This window comes from Pseudophryne corroboree, chromosome 9 (genome assembly GCF_028390025.1).
Source record: "Pseudophryne corroboree isolate aPseCor3 chromosome 9, aPseCor3.hap2, whole genome shotgun sequence".
Classification (NCBI taxonomy): domain Eukaryota; kingdom Metazoa; phylum Chordata; class Amphibia; order Anura; family Myobatrachidae; genus Pseudophryne; species Pseudophryne corroboree.
Genome location: NC_086452.1, coordinates 171,785,448 through 171,808,674, shown reverse-complemented (window position 1 = coordinate 171,808,674; position 23,227 = coordinate 171,785,448). Strand labels below are relative to the sequence as shown.

At 43.8% G+C, this 23,227-nt stretch overlaps 1 protein-coding gene across 2 annotated transcripts in view; it reads right to left on the bottom strand.

Annotated features, from left to right (window-relative positions):
* Positions 1–1,003: 1,003 nt before the first annotated feature.
* LOC134957786 (uncharacterized) overlaps positions 1,004–23,227 on the bottom strand; it is a 947,589-nt gene continuing 925,365 nt past the window's right edge. For both annotated transcript variants that reach the window (XM_063939953.1, XM_063939952.1), the window contains one exon: positions 1,004–3,004. In XM_063939953.1, coding sequence (XP_063796023.1) covers positions 2,794–3,004 — 211 coding nt within the window. In that variant the 3' untranslated portion in view covers positions 1,004–2,793. The remainder of the gene's footprint in view (positions 3,005–23,227) is intronic.

The following is a 23,227-nucleotide window of genomic DNA, read 5'->3' as shown; positions in this document are numbered from 1 at the left end:
TGCTTTCTTCTCTCCTCATCTCTTCCCAGTTCACCTCCCAATTTTACTCCAATCGCCTTAGACTCTACGCTCTCAATAAAAAGCCCTCCAACATTTTGTGTCTCACACACACTATCTTTATCTCCAGTGCACTGCCACACTTTCCAGGGCCCTAATTCAGTAACTATCATTTGTTGTCAGTACTAATGAATGTTTAGTTTTGACCTTGTACCATCTTACCTTTTTCATATATTATATTGTTTGTTTAGACTATTGTGTTTCTCCTTGTATGGTGCTACAGACACTCAGATTTGAAGACTGAAGATTTCTTAGAGGAGGCAAGGAGAAAGCAAATAATGGAACTGTAATGAGATCTGCTAAAGCGATCAAGGAATCTTTATAGTCTAGAGAGAAATATTGTTATACAGGGTCTACTACATTATGCCAGCGCTTTGGATCCCGGAGCCGGGATTCCGACAGCCGGCTTGCCGACAGCGGGGTGAGCGCAAAAGAGCCCCTTGCGGGCACGCTATTTATTCTCCCTCCAGGGGTTTCATGAATCGTTGTCGGTATTCTGGCTGTTAGGATCCCGGTGCTGGTATGCTGAGTGCCCAGATCCCGACATCCGGGATATCAAATACCTCCCGTTATACAATCACTTAATATTTACATTAGACTAAATACAATGAGTAAAAATAGAAAAACCTAGCAAAAAGAAAATTGTATCTTTTAGAGATACTTTGGGGACAGATTTATAAAACCTAATGCTCCTCTATCAGGAATAGTGGACATTGAGCATGAGCCTTACCATGTTTAAACTTTTGTAAGTTCATTTTGCATATGTCTGTATGATGGATTGTCCCCTATTTTTGCTTTTATTGAATTCTAATTGAATGTGTTATGATCTCTGGTGCATTGAAATTATTTTTAGACAGGTTAAAAAATAATTCAAATTATTTCAATAATATTTGTATGACAGCTGTTGGGGGTGAACACAGTGCAAATAGACAATTGCACAAATGAGTTGATTGGTCTACAATATTTTAATATATAAAATACACAAATATGATAAAACTAGAAATACACAGCTGAGAGTAACACATTTAGCAACTGAAAACATATCTGCAATAAGCCAGTGATACATTCCCAGCAATTCATGCCCCAGCTGGAGATATACAACAATACATTTATTTACAAGAAGTATCTTTAAGATAAGGACAAATCTATACCTTTTATCCATACAAGCAAACATTTAACAAAATGTAAAAAAAAAAAAAATACCAATTAAAAATTAACTCATTTAAAACAAACCATTTAATAAATGTATTACATTTACATATACCAGAAATATATGCAAAAATATGCCATCTTTGATAATTATAGTTTCAAACCACTAGCAGTGTTGCTTAAAATGTTACTGTGTACTGTATTTAATATTCCTTGTTAAAATTAATGACTTGCAATGGAAATCATGTATAACTATACAGCATAAAAAGAACAATAATTTCTACATAACACTTCAAATGTCGGAAAGGAAATTCAGTTCATTTTATTAAACAGTAGGATTTAACATAGCCACCAGTCACCATGGGCAAGGGATCTGCTTAGTAAATAGACTGCGTGTGTGAGGAAGAGGGGTGGGGGGGGGTGGAGGGTTGCACCAATTGTAATTTTAAATGTCATGAATAATGCATCAGGATTTGCTCTATACTCAGTATTTATAGAACATTGGCGTAATGTATGTTTAGTTGTACTTGATAACTTATGTGCATAATTGCAACTTTTTTTTAGCTTTTCAACTTTTTTTCAAGGGGCAGCCATTTTGTTACACCAAAATCCTTAGTAAGTTTAGAAATGAAAAAGAATGATAGCATTTAGAATTCTTCAGTAACAGAACTAAATATTGGACACCATTTAAATATGTACCAGTTCTATATATAATGTAATGGATTAAAGAATTCTACCCAAATATGAAGATTTAATAATGGCTTTATTTTATTACATTAACCTGCAATCCAGAGTATTAGTTCATTATGATGACAACATCTAATTTTTTAAGGCACAACAATAAGTAATTGAGGTTATAGAGTTTTTTTTTTTTTACTTTACACATGAATATACCTAAAATTGCAATTGTACACATGAACAGAGCATGGACATAGAGATGACACATCATGTACAGTATATGTAATGCAGACTACTGTACTTAGGTTCAGCAGCATTAATAAAGTGCTTTAAAACTGGTTTAAAATGATATATCGACATATGCGCTGTGTAACTTGGACTGACTTATTTGTAACGTTCTCTCAATATTTTGTTTCTGTTACTCAAGCATATGGATATTAAAAACATGTCTGAAGTTGTACAAATAACTACTTCGTGTTTTTTTTAGAATACGAACCAAGGTCCTGTTGAATTGCAGCATAGACAAATGGATATTGTGCTAACACCCACTCAAAATTTATACGGCGAGCACAGACCCATTAGTGGCAGTAGATTTGAATGTTGGCCAGTTTCCTGCTTAACATGAAATTGAGGTAAATCCAATGATTTCATTTTTAATAATGTAAATGTAATTTGTTCAGTCTATAGTCACACAAAAGGAAACATTTGGATGGTGAGCAGTTTTGGGGATTTCTCTATATAATTATTTTAAGCTACTCAGCCTAGTTTGCGTGTCCTATTAATACCAAGCCAAAGTGCCACCAGGGGACAGCTGTATCCAATCCAGGAGCTAAATGACTCACTGAAAATCAATCTGTTTTCCCCTCTGCCTCTGGGCTTTCCTTGGGTTCTGTCCTGACTCTCCTCCAGTCACACGGAGAGCTTCAGGCTAAGGGCGTCTTTTGGTAAAACTGCAGTCTGTCTTGCTCCCTCTGTTCTGTTCATCATAGCCAGGGAAGAATTGTGAGCTTCTAGACTCGGCTGTCCAACTCTTCCACATTCCTCAACAGGTCTGGCCTTAATTGAATAGGAAGATATCTTGGCTTTATTGTACTGATTGTAGCAGTATCCTATGAACCATCTGTATAAAAAAGAAAATTAACAAAAATCACAAGCCGAAATAAGAATCAAGATCATTAGAAACTAAGGGGTAAAATAAATCTGGCACTTGGAATTTATAGTGCATGCAGAAGAATCAAGATCATTGGAAACTAAGGGGTTAAATAAATCTGGCACTTGGAATTTATAGAGCATGCCGTATAACTCATAATTTTATCTTATATGCATGTATTATAGTGCATGTTAAATGCACAGTGGGTAACAATGCATGAAATAGTACAGAACAAATAACCCACAGGACAACAAGGTTCTAGGCATGAGTTAAAGAATTATATTAATTAGCTGGCAGCTCCTTCGTCAAGCAATACTGTACTACAAAAGATAATTAAATTATACGCATTTCAGAGCAGTGGTTCTTAACCCTCAACAGGTCATGTTTTGAGGATTTCTGTCTGTTGAAACAGGTGGAATAAATCACTAAGCAAAATAGATGAATTCACCAGTGCATGATTAAAGAAATCCACAAAACATGACCTGATGATGGTACTTGAGGATTGGTGTTGAGAATACATGTACTAGAACAGTGGTTCTCAAACTCGGTCCTCAGGACCCCACACAGTGCATGTTTTGCAGGTAACCCAGCAGGAGCACAGGTGTATTAATTACTCACTGACACATTTTAAAAGGTCCACAGGTGGAGCTCATTATTTCACTTGTGATTCTGTGAGGAGACCTGCAAAACATGCACTGTGTGGGGTCCTCAGGACCGAGTTTGAGAACCTGTGTTCTAGAACACAGGTTCTCAAACTCGGTCCTCAAGACCCCGCACAGGCATGTTTTGCAGGTAACCCAGCAGGTGCACAGGTGTATTAATTACTCACTAACACATTTTAAAAGGTCCACAGGAGGAGCTAATTATTTGAATTGTGATTCTGTGAGGAGACCTGCAAAACATGCACTGTGTGGGGTCCTGAGGACCGAGTTTGAGAACCTGTGTTCTAAAAGGTAGGAAAAAAACCTATTGCACTTTCCTTTTCCACTTTGGCAGAACTTGTCAAAAAAAGACAGTTTTGCCCAGAGGTTTTCAAACGTGGTCCTCAAAGCACCCTACGGCCCAGTTTTTAGGTTTATCCATGCCTGGCCACAGATGACTTAATTAGCACCTCAGTCAATTTGATATATACATAAAACCTGGACCATTGTGATGCCTTGAGGATCGTGTTTGAAAACCTCTGGCGTAAGCTGAACAGGTGGGTGACCTGAATATTTTGTTAGTGTTACACTTGGTTGGAAGATGGGATTAATCAAGGTAATTAGCAGGACCTTGTCTGTGGGCAGGACATACCATGATATGAGTGATTCAATACCTGTCACAATAAGTTCCATGTCAGCACAGGTCGGTGCTCATTATTTTGATGTTAAGTCTTGCACTGGGTTAGACATTGTCATACACTTCAGCTGAGAAGTTTCCATTTGTAGGGAAGACACAGAAAAGGGATGGAGCATTTTGTCCTGAGTAAATGTGTATGCAGAACACAGTCTCTGTGTTCCCTATGTTAGTGGTTCCCAAATGCAGTCCTCAAGGCAACCAAACAGTCCAGGTTTTTAAGGATATCCATGTGTAGGCACAGGTGACTAAATTAGTACATCAGTCCGTTTAATTATACAATTTCTGCACAAACAGGGATATCCCTAAAACCTGGACTGTTGGGGTGCCTTGAGGACCATATTTGGGAACCACTGCTCTAAGTAAAAGAGGAGGATACAGGGTTTACCTGTTTGTGGTAGTACTCTTTAAATCATTCTAGTAGCATAAACATTCAACATGTCTTGTAGCTTAAAATACTCAGGAAAGAAAAAAAAAATATTTAAACTGTAAGCATTTTTGGAAGTAGGACACTCCTTATTTTGGTATGTAAAGTGTGTTTCCAGTATTACTAAACATACTGAACTACTGTATGCAAAAGTAGCCACAACTATAGTTATATGACAAGAGTAAGAGTTTGTTTTTGATTATGTAACCTTACAAAATCAGTGCGGACAAAAAAAAATCTGACTGAAAAACAACAAGTCGGGCTATTACACTTGTCCAAGGACATTGTTTTATTATTTTACATGTTGTGTTTGCTGGTCAATTCTTTCACATTACGTAGCCTGGTTGGCTAACCTAAGGACAAACGCACATATTCAATTAGACGCAGTGCCTGGGCCTATTCAATTGCAGCCCATAGCAATCCATTTACCATGGATTTCTGTTCACATCTTTTTGAGGTGGAAACAGAAACCTATGATAAGTAGGGCTTACCTCATCCGCTGTAAATGCAACAACCCATAGCTCTGGGCCCTTAAATCAGAACCTATGGGTTAATGTATGTTAGCCGTGGGCTTACCACTAGAGCACAGGTTCTCAAACTCGGTCCTCAGGACCCCACACGGTGCATGTTTTGCAGGTCTCCTCACATAATCACAAGTGACATAATTAGCTCCACCTGTGGACCTTTTAAAATGTGTCAGTGAGTAATTAATACACCTGTGCACCTGCTGGGTTACCTGCAAAACATGCACTGTGTGGGGTCCTGAGGACCGAGTTTGAGAACCCCTGCACTAGAGGATATGGGCTTAAACTGGAATAGTTTCATGCGTTAAAGCTCAAGGCTATCATGGTATTAAATTATTCTGTTTTCCAGATGGGTTGTGATGGATGCTGGGCTGTATAACTATGGGGGTCATTCTGAGTTGATCGCTCGCTAGCAACTTTTTGCAGCCGAGCAAATGCATAGTCGCCGCCCACAGGGGAGTGTATTTTAGCTTTGCAAGTGTGCGATCGCTTTTGCAGCCGAGCACTACAAAACCAGTTTGTGCAGTTTCTGAGTAGGTCTGAATTTACTCAAGGCCTTGCGATCACTTCAGTCTGTTCATGCCCGGAATTGACGTCAGACACCCGCCCTGCAAACGCTTGGGTACGCCTGCATTTTTCCAAACACTCCCTGAAAACGGTCAGTTGACACCCATAAACGCCTTCTTCCTGTCAATCTCCTTGCGAACGGCTGTGCGAATGGATTTTTTGTTAATTCCATCGCTCAGCAACAATCCGCTTTGTACCCGTATGACGCGCCTACGCATTGCGGTGCATATGCATGCGCAGTTTTGCCGAGTTTTGACCTGATCGCAGCCCTGCAAAAAGTTGCTAGCGAGCAATCAACTCGGAATGACCCCCTATGACTACAGGAGAAGTGGTGGCAAAAGCGGTTAGGAGGCAAAAATGCAAATCCAAAACATACTCCCTGTCAAACCACTTGGCCACAAAAGTAAACTTTTATTCACTTCAAATAGAACACATGAAGTGGCTCTGAGGCTACAAAACAGGAATAGGAAGCCTCTTATACTGTAAATCTCTTTTGTTGGTTTTCTTACATTTCTATCATTAGTCACTTAGGCCCAGATTTATCAAGCCTTGGAGAGTGATAAATTGCATGGTGAATAAGTACCAGCCTATCAGCTTCCTAACTGCCATGTTACTGGCTGTGGGGTCTATTTACTAAGCCTCAGGTGGAGATAAAATGGACGGAAATAAAGTAGCAGCCAAACCTAGCCTGTGACATGGCAGTTACGAGCGGATTGGCTGGTGCTTTATCTCTGGCCACTTTATCTCCACCAGAGGCTTAGTAAATAGACCCCTGTGTTTGAAAAATGACAGTTAGGAGCTGATTGGTTGGTACTTTATCACATTGCAATTTATCACTCCGAAGGCTTGATAAATATGCGCTTTAGGGAGGAAGTCAACTAAGAGCTGGAAATTTAAAAAAAAACCACGGCGCAGGATTTTCCAGCAGCCATGGGATTTTCCTATTCAATTAAAGGAGAGAAAATGAGACACAGTGATTTCTATATTGCAAGTCTGATTTCTCTTAAACTCATTACTTTTAGTAAAAATCAGTTGGACCCCCACCCCATCCCCCTTCACAATTACTAATAAAGCCATTGGCAGCTGCAGGGAGAACTACATCTCCAATCAGCCATTTCCCCAGTGGGAAGATGGAGGGCAGACCACCGGGATCCGCGGAGACCACAGGATCATTAAGTATCATTTTATTTTTCTACTCACGCCTCAGGATTTTCAGCTTCATGTATTTTTTTTTAAATTGGATACCGTGGGTATCAGGAGTGCAAATACCCATCGTAATACAAAATTAGCGTGAGGTCTACAAGGTTTATTTTTTGCAGTGAAAACCTTGCGCCCAATTGAATTCCTCCTTAGGGGGAGATTTATTACATTTTGGAGAGAGAGAAAGTACTAACCAATCAGCTCATACATGTCCTGTTACTCTGTGTTTGAAAAATGACAATTAGGAGCTGAATGGTTGGTACTTTATCTCTCCACTTTATCTCTCTCCAAGCTCTGATAAATCTCTCCCTTAACTCCTTAGCTGCAATATTATTAACACAGCAAAGAAAGAAAAAGGGACATTCAGAGTACTGCGTAATATTATTTGCAATATTCTTTTCCCACAATATATACACCCCTGTAAGCAGGGGCGCCTTAACAGAGGAGGGGGCCCATGTGTACCTCCAAGTGGGCCCCCTCTTCTGCACGGCGCAGTAGTCTCTCGCAATGTGCCGGAGTCTACTGTGCATGCTCAATTTGGATACTGCGCTGCGGCCATTTTGGCTGCAATTTTTGCCATGAGAGCAACGCCCGACGCTGTACTCCGGAAAGGTGAGTATTAAAATATGGGTACAGTGTGTGCCCCTGAGGGGCCCGTGTGCACCACACACATTGCACCCATTATAGAAACGCCAATGCCTGTAAGGGCACATACAGATCCACTTTTAAATTAAACAATGCATACATGACAAACATAAGAAAAAAATGTCCAACTGAATTTCAAAGGAAATGTTTTGATGATGCCGTCCTTTTAAGACTGAAATGGAGATGTTACTTGCATGTTTTCACTAATGGCCCAATGCGCTAATGGCCCATTTTCGAAAATTGTAATGTGTTGCACTTAACCATAAGATTCCTTAGTGAAAAAAAAAAACTGTTTAACTGATAACAAAAAAGTATTAAGTGTTCCTGACACTGGCAGGAAGGTGTTTTAAGCATGTCAATGGATTACACACTCATGTTCAAACTAGCATTCATGTGAAAAGGAAATCCATTAGTGTTTCAGTAGGCAAAGGAACATTTATTGTTACATTATTGCAATGAGATAATGCTAGTGTTTCATTTAATGTCAGCAGAACAGGTTGCAGCCTGAGTCAATACTGTTAATATGACAAACATATTTGGTTCAGCTAAGTGCTTTTCCTCTCTCCTAAAAATATTATACGGGGAACACACACCACATACTGTACACTACAATCATATAAAGCTCCACAAATGTTTTAGCTATTTTAGTTTCCATTATGTAGATTTATGGATTTCTAATCCAGTATTGTTCTATGTGTAGGAAGAAAATAAATAATAATATTATATATATATATATATATATATATATATATATATATATATATATATTTATTAGTCAATGGGTTGAAGTCTGGATGTTTCCTGTGACTAAAGCAAACCCCCATATTCTGCAATATGGGAAACAGTGTGGACAACTAACCTGATATCACATCATCCATGATCCTAACATAATCACGATACCCTTTAAAAATCAGACTGGATGCCCAATACCGTACTGTACTATTACTCAGCATGCTGTCCACTCTGTAACTTGTAGCCCTTACATGCAGCAGCCAAATGATCAGTACTCAAGTGGTTGATACACTTACGTGTGTGGCCAAATAGGACATTGATCCCTTATGCTACTCTAGGGCCAAGCAGCGGGATTGACCCATATGTGGCTAGATTAAATGATTTTGTCTACATATATCAGATGGATGAGAACACAGAGCCTAAATAAATGTGAAATCAGCTGTCAGATTACCTACATCCATTAATAGGCTATCTTTATAGGAAAGTAATGAATGGGCAGTGTCTTTTACTGTTAGCTCTAATGTTGAAGAAACAGGTCTTATGGTGATTCTAATTGCACTTCCCTTTAAAGATGTGTCAGTAAATTTAGATCATGGGTAATGTCTATTAGAAAGGGACATGTCAGAAAAGGAGACATTCCATAGGTTCCACTAGGTTTATGGTATACAAATCAGATTACCTGTATATTAATGTCTATAATTAAATGGAATATGCTTAAAACAGAAACTCATGACTGCATAACATATATTATATACAGCATGATTCACAGATCAGGTTGGCTTACAGTAAAGCCCCCTACAGACTTGACGATTTGCAGCTGAGGTGACCAACGGACGATAATATGGATATTTTGTCCAGATTGACTTGCGTCTCCGGTGGCTCTATTAAATGAAGTGCCCATTCGTGAGCTCTGATTGGCTCACGAACCGGCACTTCATTTAACAGACATGCCGGAGACGCAGGAGGGACACAGGAGAGGCGCGCGCTGTGCCCTCCGTGTCCCTCCTTCACAAAACAGCCAGTGGGGGGGAGCTGTACCTGGCACTGGGGGAGGGGGAGCATATTTGGCACTTGGGGGGGGGGGCATATGTGGCACTGATGGGGCATATGTGACACTGGGGGCTATATGTGTACCTGGCACTTTGGGGGGCATATTTGGCATTGGGGGTATGTGTGTACCTGACACTGTGGGGGAATATCTGGCACTGGGGGCATATGTGGCACTGGGAACACAGCCCTAGCAACAAGCAATTACCCCTTAGCAACGAGCATGACACCCTGAGCATGAAAACCCCTGGCACCATGCATGGAACCAAGAGCATGAAACCCCTGGCAATGAGCATGACACCCTGAGCATGAAAACCCCTGGCACCGTGCATGGAACCAAGAGCATGAAACCCCTGGCAATGAGCAGGTAATTTAAAAGTAATTAGAAGCCTTGCTGTAGGACTTAATATGTAATGGGCATTGCGGTGTGTGGCATAATGTATCACAGACATTGCGGTGTGTGTCATAATGTGTCACAGGCATTACGGTGTGTGGCATACTATATCACGGGCATTGTGGTATAATGTCTCAGGGGCATTGCAGTGTGGCATAATGTATAAGAGGCATTGCGGTGTGTGGCATAGGGTATAACGGGCATTGCGGTATGTGTCACAGGCATTACGGTGTGTGGTATAATGTATCACGGACATTGTGGTGTGTGGCATAATGTGTCAGACATTACGGTGTGTGGTATACTATATCACGGGCATTGTGTCAATGTGTCACAGGCATTGTATGTGCTATAATGTATCAGGGGCATTGCAGTGTGTAGCATAATGTATAACGGGCATTGCGATTCCTGTCATAATGTGTCACAGGCATTACGGGGTGTGGCATAATGTGTCGGGGGCATTATGGTGTGTGCATATTGTGTCATGTGCATTATTGTGTGTGACATAATGTCTAAGGGCCATTGCAGTATGTGGCATAATGTATACTGGGCATTACTATAAGAAGGAAAAATCACAAATAATGTAAGGGGCATGAATCAGGATTATTTTTCTTTCCTGTGGTGGCCAACGTCTGGGCGTGCAGGTTGCAAAACTGGGGTATAAGGTAGTCTTTTCCTGCAATGCCATGCCCCTTTATGTGGAGCCACGCCCATTTGAATAAAGCCACGCCCCTTTTTGCGCAGGATAATTTTTGGGCTTGGGGAGAAAAATTTCTAGTTACGCCACTGGCTGGGAGCAATGACAGATGCGAAAGAACCTGGGCCAAGGAGACGTCTAATAAGGTAATTTTCCTGGTGGTGAGTGATGTGTGCTGTCAGGTGTTTATTGAAGAGAGGGGGAGAAAGAGAGTGGCATGAGGTGATTAATGAAGTGGGGGTTCCATGAGGTGATTACTAAAAGGGGGTGCTGTTAGGTGATTATTTAAGGGGAGGGAGTGCTGTGAGAGGCAGACATTAAAGGGGCTTGGGGGGGGGGGGGGGCGAGTGCGGTCACCAGACCTACCTAATAGACTCTCACCATATCTGCCCTTGCAGCCTCTCTCACAATGCCAAATACCTGACCTGTCCCCACAATCACATGCTGGTGCAAAGGGGCTTACTGTATAGCCCATTTTCAAGGACTCTACCTCACCACCCCGTTCTCTGCCATTTGGACCTCGAGGTCCATGCAAGGGCAGCAAGAACCCTTTGGACCTTGTTGGCTGTTGCACTATTGTTGCTGGTTGTGAAGGGCACCCATAACAGTTCAAGCCTTAGGGTCCCAAAAATGTAGGTCCGCCACTGACTGTTTGATATAGGTGGCCCTTTGCAGCAGTTTTGTACTTTAAGTCTTCAGTGACTCCACACTTTGGAAGCCTGAGAAGAACAAACCTGCAAGCAGCTGTTGTTTTATATCTCAGAAGCCACAAGCAGATCACCGTGTGCCTGGCAACCAAGACTTTTTTCTCTTTAGCATTGTTGCTTGTGTCAAGCCATCACAATGCATCTCAGCAGTAAAATAATTGTGCATTGTAAGCTACCCGATATTTAAATTACCAGTTGTGATTTTGACTTGCAATGTGTGGTATCAGGTTTCACTGCACACTAGTGACTATGGGGGTAATTCCAAGTTGATCGCAGCAGGAATTTTGTTAGCAGTTGGGCAAAACCATGTGCACTGCAGGGGAGGCAGATATAACAGAAAGAATTAGATTTGGGTGTGTTATTTTGTTTCTGTGCAGGGTAAATACTGGCTGCTTTATCTTTACACTGCAAATTAGATTCCAGATTGAACACACCACACCCAAATCTAACTCTCTCTGCACATGTTAAATCTGCCTCCCTTGCAGTGCACATGGGCCCTCATTCCGAGTTGTTCGCTCGCTAGCTGCTTTTAGCAGCATTGCACACGCTAAGCCGCCGCCTACTGGGAGTGAATCTTAGCTTAGCAGAATTGCGAACGAAAGATTTGCATAATTGCGAATAGAAATTTCTTTGCAGTTTCTGAGTAGCTCGGGACTTACTCTGCCACTGCGATCAGTTCAGTCAGTTTCGTTCCTGGTTTGACGTCACAAACACACCCAGCGTTCGCCCAGACACTCCCCCGTTTCTCCAGCCACTCCCGCGTTTTTCCCCAAAACGGCAGCGTTTTTCCGCACACACCCATAAAACGGCGAGTTTCCGCCCAGAATCACCCACTTCCTGTCAATCACACTCTGATCACCAGAACGATGAAAAATCCTCGTTATGCCGTGAGTAAAATACCTAACTTTCTAGCAAATTTACTTGGCGCAGACGCACTGCGAACATTGCGCATGTGCAGTAAGCAACTAATCGCAATATAGAGAAAATCGGCAACGAGCAAACAACTCGGAATGACCACCATGGTTTTGCCCAACTGCTTACAAAATTCCTGCTGCGATCAACTTGGAATTACCCCCTATATTCATACTTTGGAATCTGGTTCACCTCAAATTGTGGCTCTGAAAATCAGCTCTTACCCGCAATCCCCACCACTGACAATTTCACCACTAATTACGAGCAGCTGAACTTTGCATGGCAGTGTTAGAGAGCCTGAGTGAACTGAACTTTTGCATCCACACTGCTAGACGGCATAAAGTGCGGAGGGGGCAGAGGTATCCAATGGATCCCTCTTTGTAACCCAGACCTCTAACGAATAAGAAGGAGCAGGGCGTATGGAACCAAGGCCATCTTAAGTGTGTATGTTCCTACAGACAAATTTGGAAAACTTTCAGTTTTTGGCATAATACTAAGCAGCCACATCAGGTCCATAATAATGAATTGGCCAGTTACTTAAAAAAAAATGCTGAAAATAACATTTCCTTAGTGATGAAGAATAGGCCCCTAGAAGAATACAACATGTATGTGACTGCTAATGACATTTTCAGCTATTATTGATTTACTTCAACTATAAAGTGGAGGAGTCATTCCCCCCCCCCCCCCCCTTTACTGATTGTAGTAAGGAGAATATAATTTTTTACCCATCCACTCAAAAAAGAGAGGCATAACAATATAGAGTTTCTTCCCTTCATTTTGCCAAACCTTCAAACATGTTTCAGTATTTGGGAGGTTAGGGACCTATCTGAAGTGGTTCACCTTCATGTGATGGATGGGCAAGTATTTGTGACCAAACATGACCTCCATGTTAATTGTAGAGTTTATCATAATTTTCACTATTAGTATTCTTAGTGTTTAGAATGTGCCAAGCATTTTCTTTTTCCTGCATGGGACTACAAGTCTCAGCATGGTAGCACCCAGTGCCGTAACTAGATGTGTGCCAGCGGTGCATTGCACACAGCGCAGCTGCACTGAGGGCACATCCGCTGGCACACACATGGGGCCGGGCTGCAAAATTATTGCAGTTCCCGATTACCTGGTTAAATACTTCCGGCCCTAGCAGCTGTCAGCGCTGTGATTGCACAGCTGCCGGGTGCCAGACGGGTCCGCGCACGCAGAGGCGGAACTACCGCCAGTGCAACCAGTGCGTTGCACTGGGGCCCGCCACTGTCCAGGGGCCCAAAGCATGTAATGAGTCAAACTGACTCATTACATGCCGCTGTGTGCTGCGGGCAACCGCTGCCCGCAGCACACAGTCTTCCGAGAACAGCCTATAGTGAAGCAGAGGGACAGCAGCAGCAGTGCCTCCACCAATAACACAGCGCTGCTGCGGCTCCCTCCTCCACCTCCCTCCTCCTCCTTCTCTCCTGCCCAGGAATCGTGATCAGAAGCTGCACCGAGGAGCCTGAGCCAGCGGAGAGGGTAAGTATAATTCATTCTTTCTCTCCTTCTCTCTTTCTTTCTTTCTTTCCATGTGCAAAAAGGGGGACTGTCTGCCGCAATGTGTAAAAAGGGGGAATCTGCCTGCCGTAATGTGTAAAAAGGGGGAATCTGCTTGCCGCAATGTGTAAAAAGGGGGAATCTGCTTGCCGCAATGTGTAAAAAGGGGGAATCTGCCTGACGCAATGTGTAAAAAGGGGGAATCTGCCTGACGCAATGTGTAAAAAGGGGGAATTTGCCTGCCGCAATGTGTGAAAAGGGGGAATCTGCTTGCCGTAATGTGTAAAAAAAGGGAATCTTTGCCGCAATGTGTAAAAAGGGGGAATCTGCCTGCCGCAATTTGTAAAAAGGGTAAATCTGCCTGCCGCAATGTGTAAAAAGGGGGAATCTGCCTGACGTGATGTGTAAAAAGGGGGAATCTGTCTGCCGTGATGTGTAAAAAGGGGACGCTGTCTGCCGCAATGTGTAAAAAGGGGGAATCTGCCTGCCATAATGTGTAAAAAGGGGGACGCTGTCTGCCGTAATGTGTAACAAGGGCACGCTGTCTGCCGTAATGTGTAAAAAGGGCACGCTGTCTGCCGTTATGTGTAAAAAGGGGACGCTGTCTGCCGTTATGTGTAAAAAGTGCACGCTGTCTGCCGCTATGTGTAACAAGGGCACACTGTCTGCCGCTATGTGTAAAAAGGGGGACGCTGTCTGCCGTTATGTGTAAAAAGTGCACGCTGTCTGCTGCTATGTGTAAAAAGGGAACGCTGTCTGCCGTTATGTGTAAAAAGGGGGACGCTGTCTGCCGTAATGTGTAAAAAGGGGACGCTGTCTGCTGTAAGGTGTAAAAAGTGTAATCTGTCCGCCGTAAGGTGTAAAAGGGTCTCTACCTGGTGTAGTGGTGCTACTGTGAGGCGTAATTTGAATAATGGAGACTACTTTGCACCGTTTTATGAATTGGTATTATTTTGTGGCCACACCCCTTCCCCACGAAGCCACGCTACTATGTATTTTTGCGCGCGCCTAAGGCGCGCACTGCCCCTGTTTTGCATGCAGGGGTGAGGCTCCGATTGCTCTTTCTTGCACACAGTGCTAAAATATCTAGTTACAGCACTGTTGCTAGGTATATATTTCTCTGGCCCTGAGCAGGTCCCCCGACCAGATCCTCTCCAGGGGTGAGGGGGTGGACTTGGATGGGATTGGGGGGGGGGGGGGGCTAAAGCATTTTGTCGCACCTGGGCCCACCGCTCGCTAGTTCCGCTACTGGCCGCACGCTTGTCTCCTGTGCAATGCAGCCAACGCAGAGCAGAGAAATGCGACAGCCAGGAGAGGGTGGGGGACTGTTGTGGATTTACCGCTATGTGACCTAAGCAACCGGCTTAGGTTGGCAACTATTATTATGTTTAAAATAAAGGCATGCATTTCTGTCCCCCAACCTGCCCCTCCTCCTCCTCCTCCCATCTTTGAGACTAATCAACTTTTTTTCCAGTTTGAATAGAATATTTTTCATGTAAAATACTGGTTAAATAATAATCAGTAGCCAATAGTCTATTGAATGTTCAGTAATTAACTTCTTACTGTTTGATACCAGTATAATCTTAGACAACCCTGCATGATAGCACCTCTTATGTTTCAAATTATGGTATGCAGATATATGTCTAGTATAGATATTAGGTTCATCTACTGCTCCCCAAGACTCCCACACTAACTCTAATGTTCCGTACTGCAGCAGATTGTGGACTGCATTTGCTGTAAATTGTTAAATGAAATCTAATAGGCCCTACACATTGGCCGATCCGCCGCCGAGCTGCCCGACGGCGGATACGGCCGATGGGCGACCCGGCGGCGGGGGGGGGGGGGGTAGTGACGGGGGGAGTGAAGTTTCTTCACTCCCCCCGTCACGCGGCTCCATTGAAGTGCAGGCAAACATGGATGAGATCGTCCATATTGGCCTGCATGCACAGCCGACGGGGGACCAGCGATGAACGAGCGCGGGGCCGCGCATCGTTCATCGCTGGAGCCTCCACACTGAAAGATATGAACGAGTTCTCATTCATTTATGAACGAGATCGTTCATATCTTTAACACAAATCGGCATGTGTGTAGGGCCCTTTATTCTTTCCATGCCAGTCCTGCTTCTTGCACTTCTAACTTACTGGGAGTGTTGACAAAAGTAACTTCAGTGGAGACAATAGAATTACTCAGGTAAACAGTTACATACTGACCTATTAATCTATCTGCCATACTACAATGTGGCACTTCTCCTGGAAGAAGAGCGAGAGGAGGGTTTTTCTTCACATTATTTGAAATAAATAACAAAAATATTTTTCTCCTAGTGACCTTTCCAATTTATAGAATTATAACTATTTATCCAAATTCATAGAATTAATACACATCATATTTTAGAGGGTATGGAGAAAACAGAGACAATTTCCTGTAGTACTGTCTTTCTCTTATGAACTGTTGCTTTTCCAGTAAGACAATTGTACACCTGTTCATAAACAATTTCCAAGCTTTATTCCCACACAGAGCGTCATGTCAGTGACAAGGCACTTAATAAAAGAATAAATAACTTTGTTGCATAAAAACGGTCACAAACACAGTAGTGCTCAATGAAGCTGTGGTTTATAAAACTTTTAAGAACTGTAGACACTTTTAAGACTCTGTTGTGATTCAGCAAAAGTCTTTATAATGTATTGTTACTTAATGGAACACTTATCTTTTTATTCAGTGTTGTACTTTTATTTCTTGGCAACAAAAGTAGCAGTGTATGTTAAATACTTATGTATTTATTTATAGCATTAGACTTCTATTTAATATAGTTGTTGGGAGAAAAAAAAAGAAAAAAAAAAAAGAAAAAGCTTTTTAACAATTAAATTAATTCCATAAAGGAAATGGGTCACAGACAATCTGGAATTGTTATTCCTCTAAAACTCATATTACAGGCAGCAATAATATTGAAGAGGAAGTATTTAAAAACATGACTAGTTACAAATTCAATAAGAAATGTTAAAGTGACACAAAAGCAGAGACATATTTTAATATGCTTCCCCTCACTCCTCTACCTACTCAGTCTTCTTTCTTTCCATTACTCATTTCTTTCACCCCTCCATACTCCTCTTCCCTCTCATTCATTCTTTCCTTTCCCCAGAAACCTTTTTTCTCCCCTACCATACTCATTCTCTCTTTTTCCATTCATCCGTCTTCCTTTTTCTTGCCATTACTTTCCATAAAGAGCAATGTAGCTCCAATGCCATAGACATTACTTTAACTTACTAACACTACTTTACCACTCACTCAGAGTTTCATCATCTGCATTGCATTGTGCCAATTGTGCCTGAATAAGAATGGTAACCGTGGCATATTCTAATCCATATATTTAGACCGACCTGCATGTTATTGTATACACCTCCCCACTGCCACAGGTGTTATTGGTCGGAACAGATAGGCTACGCCACGGGTAAAGGGCAATATGCATCCACCGCATCACTTTATCGCGCCATTGTGCTCGTAATAGGTGACGTGGCATAAAAGGCATTCCTATGCAGTGCATCATCCATGCCTCAAAGGTCCGTGTGTGACCTCATACATCACTTCTCGTTCTATGGAGCAGCGGCTGAAGTTACCATTCTTATTTCAGGATGTATCATATGGATATCACTCCATGTTTTAGATTTACACAAACTAATATAGCAACTTGCTTTGGGGTCATGTGACTTAAGTGCATAATATTATTTAAATATACAGTATATCTAAATATTTGGAATATCAGTTTGGGATCAATACTGTAAAATTTATAATATAGCATTGAATACCAATTATATTATTGTCTGTTGTTATTTGGTCATAGTATGGGATGAGATGGTTGTGAATAATCACATATGCAAATGAGCAGCCATATTGTTTATGGTATAACAACCTCTACTTGTAGCACTGTAATCACCTTGAAAAAGTTGCGTGAATGCAACAAAATGCGTTGGTGACAGCTGCTTTACACTTTGCTCCTATGGACACTTTGAAATCGGAAACTGAAGCGACCTGGATCAGGTCCCCCCATCCCGAGTCGGCGCTACCTGCTCAGCAAGGTCTGCAAAGCAGGGAGGCGCCTGGCTGAAGAGGCGCTGTCCCCTCTCTGCTACCTTGCTGATGCGTCGTGTTGCTGCCGCTGCACCTGTCACTATGTGATAGGCAGCGGCACCGGCAGTATGAACAGATCTCCTCCTGTGTGTCAGCCCTCCCTCTCGCTCCTCCCCGCTCCTCATCCTGTCCATGTCAGCCTGGAGACAGGCAGCAACATCGCCTCCCCTCTGTCACTGAAGACACAGAAGTCTTAAGCACCGCCCCCTCTCTCCCCTCCTGTCAGTGGTGGATTTAGATAGGGGTCACAGGAGGAGTGTATATTCATGTGCGCTGGGGAGGGGGAGGTAGTATCATATTCATGTGCGCTGGGGATATTGGTGAGGAGTATCATATTCATGCGTGCTGGGGTGTGGCAAATTAAGTATGTGCTGCGGGTGGGGGAGGGGGCAGAAGTGGCATAGTAACAGTGTATGCTGCAGGTTGGGTTTTCTGCTTTGAAAACCCAGTGGTGGGAGGAAAGAAAAATTGAAATGTTCACCTACTCTGGTGCTCCGCTGTCATCTGTTCCCCACTGCTGCAATCTCTGATGGTTGGGCCAGTTCTAGCATGAAGAAAACAGCCAGCTAGAAAAGGTAAGTGTAGTGAGTGGGGAGTGGAATGCAGGGTAGCAGTGATACTGTAGTGTGTGTGCGGACAATGAGGGTGCAGAGTAGTGGCAGTGTAGTGTGTGTGGTGCAGAGTAGCAGCGGTAGTGTGTGTGTGGGGAGAGGGGTACAGGGTAGTGGCGGTATAGTGTGTGTGCAGGGGAAGGGGGGGTCCAGGGTAGCAGCTGTACTGTAATGTAGTTTGTGTGGGGAGAGGTGTGCTGGGTAGTCGCGGTAGTGTGTGTGGGGAGAGGGGGTCCAGGGTAGCAGTGGTAGTATAATGTAGTATGCAAGGAGAGGGAGGGTGCAGGGTTGCAGTGTAATGTATTGTGTACAGGGAAAGGGGGTGCAGGGTAGCAATGGTAGTGTAGTGTGTGCAGGGAGAGGGGAGCCAGGTAGCGTAAGGTAGCGTGTGTGGAGAGAGGGGGTGCATCATAGTAGCGGTAGTGTAATGTGTATGGTTGGCTGGTTCTTTATCACTCTTTATCCGTCTCCACATTATCCCTTTTTAAGGCTTAATAATTTTGGGCCAATGACTATGATGCGGCCATATGAGGGCACAAAATTTATAGTTTGCAGGAGGGCGCCGACCACCCTAGCACTGGCCCTGCCCCCTCCCCCCCCCCACAATGATACCCGGACTGCTAGTCTGGGAGAGACCTCTTGTTTGGAATCCACAGTGTTGCCTACATCTAGAGACTATTCCACATGCGTGATGCCAAACCACTTAACACCTTGAAACAGACTGCAGTAAATATAAACATTCTATAAATCATCGAATGTCGAAGTCAAAGGAGGATCTAGGGGACCTTTAATGTTGGAACAGGCCGCAGGACCAGATCAGTTTAAATTGTGTCCATTTTATCTACTTAGGAGCATATAAAAGCCATAGACGATTGTTTATATATATTTTTTGCTTCTTATATATTCATTTACTTTTTATCAAGGTTGTTTAACCTGTTTTTAAGTGTCGTAAATAAATATGTGTATTGCACAGATCATCTCATCTGTGATCATTTGTAGCGCTTAATATTTGTAGCAATACTAATAGAGCTACTACCCCACATGGGAGGTATCAGTGGTGATATGGGGAAATCCCCTCGCTACTCCAGTCGCTATCCTTGGTGAAGTGATAAAGAGCCAGAGCTTTCGCTGGTAGCAGTATCTAAAGTCTCCAGTTAGTCATAAATAGTGGACGGGGCTCTCTGAGGCTACAGGGTGCACATATAGCTGTTAGCGCCGGGATGCCGCACATCCCGCTGACCCCCGCCCGTCGCCTGGCAACAGGCAGATGCCGAGCGCAAGGTTTTCTGGTCCCCGCCCGGCACTTAGTAACAGGCAGACGCCGGGCGCTGTGAGCTGCTGGATCCCTAGCAATGGGGACGCCGGAGGCAGACGGCGTTCCCCGTTGCTGGGTAATTAAGTACACAGCTGTGTATAAGGACGTGCAGTAGGACAGCTGCACTTTATTTGCAATTAAGGAGTTTCTTCTGTGATTGGTGCAGCACCATTTATATTCACTTCCTGGTCACTCCAAAGACGCTGGTGATAGTTCTTACTTCTGTGTGAACCTGTCAGTTCATTGAAGATCCTGCCTGTGTTGTGCTGTGACCTGGAGACTTTGACTGATCGATTCTTGACCAGATCTTGCCAGCCGGTGTTCAGGTTTTCGTGGAGTATCCACGCTAACAGTTCTTTCTTTATATTTATATCTTTAACATACCTGAGAATTGTTGCTCTCACTGTTTATTTGCTTATAACATCTAATACCATTGTTGTTCTCATTATCACTTATGCATTGGTGTTGCAGGGTTAGTTAGGTTCCCCCTTACTCACTCGCAGTCTCGAGTGGTGCCTTGTCACTTAATAAGACCGGGGGGGCATTGGAGTTTGGGCGGACCTAATTCACCCATTCAAACGCAGCAGCCATGGACAGAAGAACACTAGCACCGCTGGCACCATCCAACCACTAAGGGGTAACGGAGTCAGGGATAGAGCACGAGTTGCTGCAGACATCAATTCTAGCTGCAGCTTTACCTGTGAGTACTGGAACTTCCCAGTTGTCGCATACTCCCCTGAGTTCAAGGTACTCACCCATAACAATAGCCTTGCCTTTAGAAGTGAAAGCAAACAGGGTGGTATTGAAATGCCTAGATGTCCATGTGTATATGTAAATATAATGATATCCTTAATTGTCCTTATTATATCAGTTCTAGGGAGACGTCCCTCTCTCACCCTGCACCCAGGATAAAACACAAGGTTGGTACTCTCGTAATACAAGTGTTCTCAGTTCATGCCCCTACATTAAAGTCTCTGGGTCACTATGGACTCATTGTATAACAACTGTTATGCCGTGCTTCACAAGGTTTAGCGTCTCTTATAGAGATGACCTGGGGAATACAGGATACGATTTCATTCGGATAAACAATATATGATTTACACTGTGGGTGCTGCGTGCTTTGTAGTGTCTGAGACAGAGGGGTGGTAGCGCCACCTGGCTGGGTAACTCAGTTCTAATAAAGACAGGTCCTACTCCACTCTAATGGTTCACTACTCCCTGTCAGTCTTTCAGCTGTGGCTGTCCCTCTGACTTTTAACCACTCCCCCACTCTGTAATGAGTGGCTGCTGGAGCCAGTCCATCACTCCCCCAGCCCTGTATTGTATGGCTGCTGTAACTGGTCCATCACTGCCCCTGCCAAGTCAACTGGTGGAACTCTATAAAGGGGCGGGCTAGTGGCCTGCCTCCCGCTGTGGCTGTGTCCTACCTCCTACAGGCAGCATCATCCGCTTCACTGCTCCGGGTGTTGGAGCTCCGTTTCAGGGATCCAGTAAGATGACTGAGGGGTGGGGGAATCTATGGGTCCGATCACCCGGTGGCTGCAGGGGACTCCCAGCCACCCAGCTCTTCCGTGACTCCACCTGGGCCCGCTAGCGTCCCCCTCTATAGCGGCGGGCAGCTCAGTACAGCTTCCCAATCATCGGAGGTACCGGCACCCGTCATCCTGCCTCTCTGAGTCGGGTACGCCTGGATCACCACTCCCGGTCAATCAACCTCCCTCTCAGCTGTGTCATCTCTCTCCCAAGCCATCCTTCCGCCCCTCTTGTGGCCCCAACATTCCTCTCTCTCCCTTTGAAGCCCCTCATGCAGGACCTGGAAGCTTCCCTGAAACTACCCCCCATACATAGATACCTACAATACCACCCAGCCTTCTCAGGCACGGGCACTAAACAAAGAATGTATATATAGGCCCTCTATAACATACACAAAATACACTTACTACATTATAAAAGGTAATTTATATAGCTAGCAAGCCAAGTATGACCATTTCCAGCCATGGGTTACCTTGAGGGCTACACTCTCCCCCTGGTGATTTTTATTAAATGAATAATGGAATCACCACCCGATAACACAGGTAGCCTGAATCACTCTAGTGTGCTAGTAGGTAGTGTGCTCAAAGTAGGACCAAGGCATTACTACATCAGGGTATACCAGCAATGATACCTCTGTAGGAGTTTCCAACTGATCATATGTAAGTACCCAAGGAGGTTTACGAAGTCTTTGGGGCCTAGGTGGTTGGGGGTCAGTTACTGGCCCACTAGTTGTCTCTCCGAGAGATCCATCCTCAGAAAGTGAACTACTAACTCTATCCTACATCCCTTCCTCAGCTTCATGGCTGTTGTCCACTCTCCATTCATCAATACTGCTCGGCATCGCATGACTTACATTGGGGACATCAACTATTCCCCCTCCATTGGGGGTTTGTTCTCCTAATAATAATACCCACTATTGTACTCCTTATCCCCTCCCTCATCTTTCTCCTCCCCATGAGATGACGCTGATGGGGTATTCATTTGCATCCCTCATCATACATCAAATTGGTAACCTAGCTTCTCTGCCAAACATAAGATATTACGGCATGTATCCAGTGGACTCATTCTTAGTACAGTTGTACACATGAACTAGGGGTGAGATACATATTTTCAATTGAAGTTTCTGTCTGGCGCTAAATGTTCCCAGCATATTTAGTAAAGTCTAGTTAAACCGCTCTGGCTGAGTATCTCCTTGGGGGTGATATGGAGTTGCTCAGCATTTTCATATCCCACAGTATTCGCATAGCTCCCGTATGAGTCGGCTCTCAAAATCGCACCCTTTGTCTGAGTGAATTCTAGCGGGCAGGCCATAGTGCTGAAAGAATCTTTCCCACAAAGTCTTGGCAACACTTATAGGGCCTAATTCAGACCTGGTTGCAAGCAGGCATTTTTTGCACTGCTGCGACCAGGTAGTCGCTGCCTACAGGGAGAGGGGGTAATCACTGTGCAGGGGTACGAATGCATGTGGAGAGAGCTGCACAAACAAAAGTTTGTGCAGTCTCTGCACAGCTCAGGACTTACTCGGCAGCTGTGACGATTCGGCCTAGACCTGACATCAGGAACCCTCCCTTCAAATGGCTGGACATGACTGCGTTTCTTCGGACACTCCCTGGAAATGGTCAGTTGACACCCACAAACGGCCTCTTCCTGTCAATCTTCTTGTGATCGCTTTCTTTGGTAAGTTCGTCGCTCTCCGGGGATCCCCGTCACCAGGGGGCAATGCACCTGCGCATTGCGGAGCATATGCATGCACAGTTCTGACCTGACTGCAGCGCTGCATAAAAACGTAGCATGCGATCTGGTTAAATGACCCCCATAGTTTGTTGATTGGGCGTTACATAAGCTTGCGCATACCCAGTGAAGTGATCTGTGACCACCAGTATACTACCATCCTTACCCCCTAGACC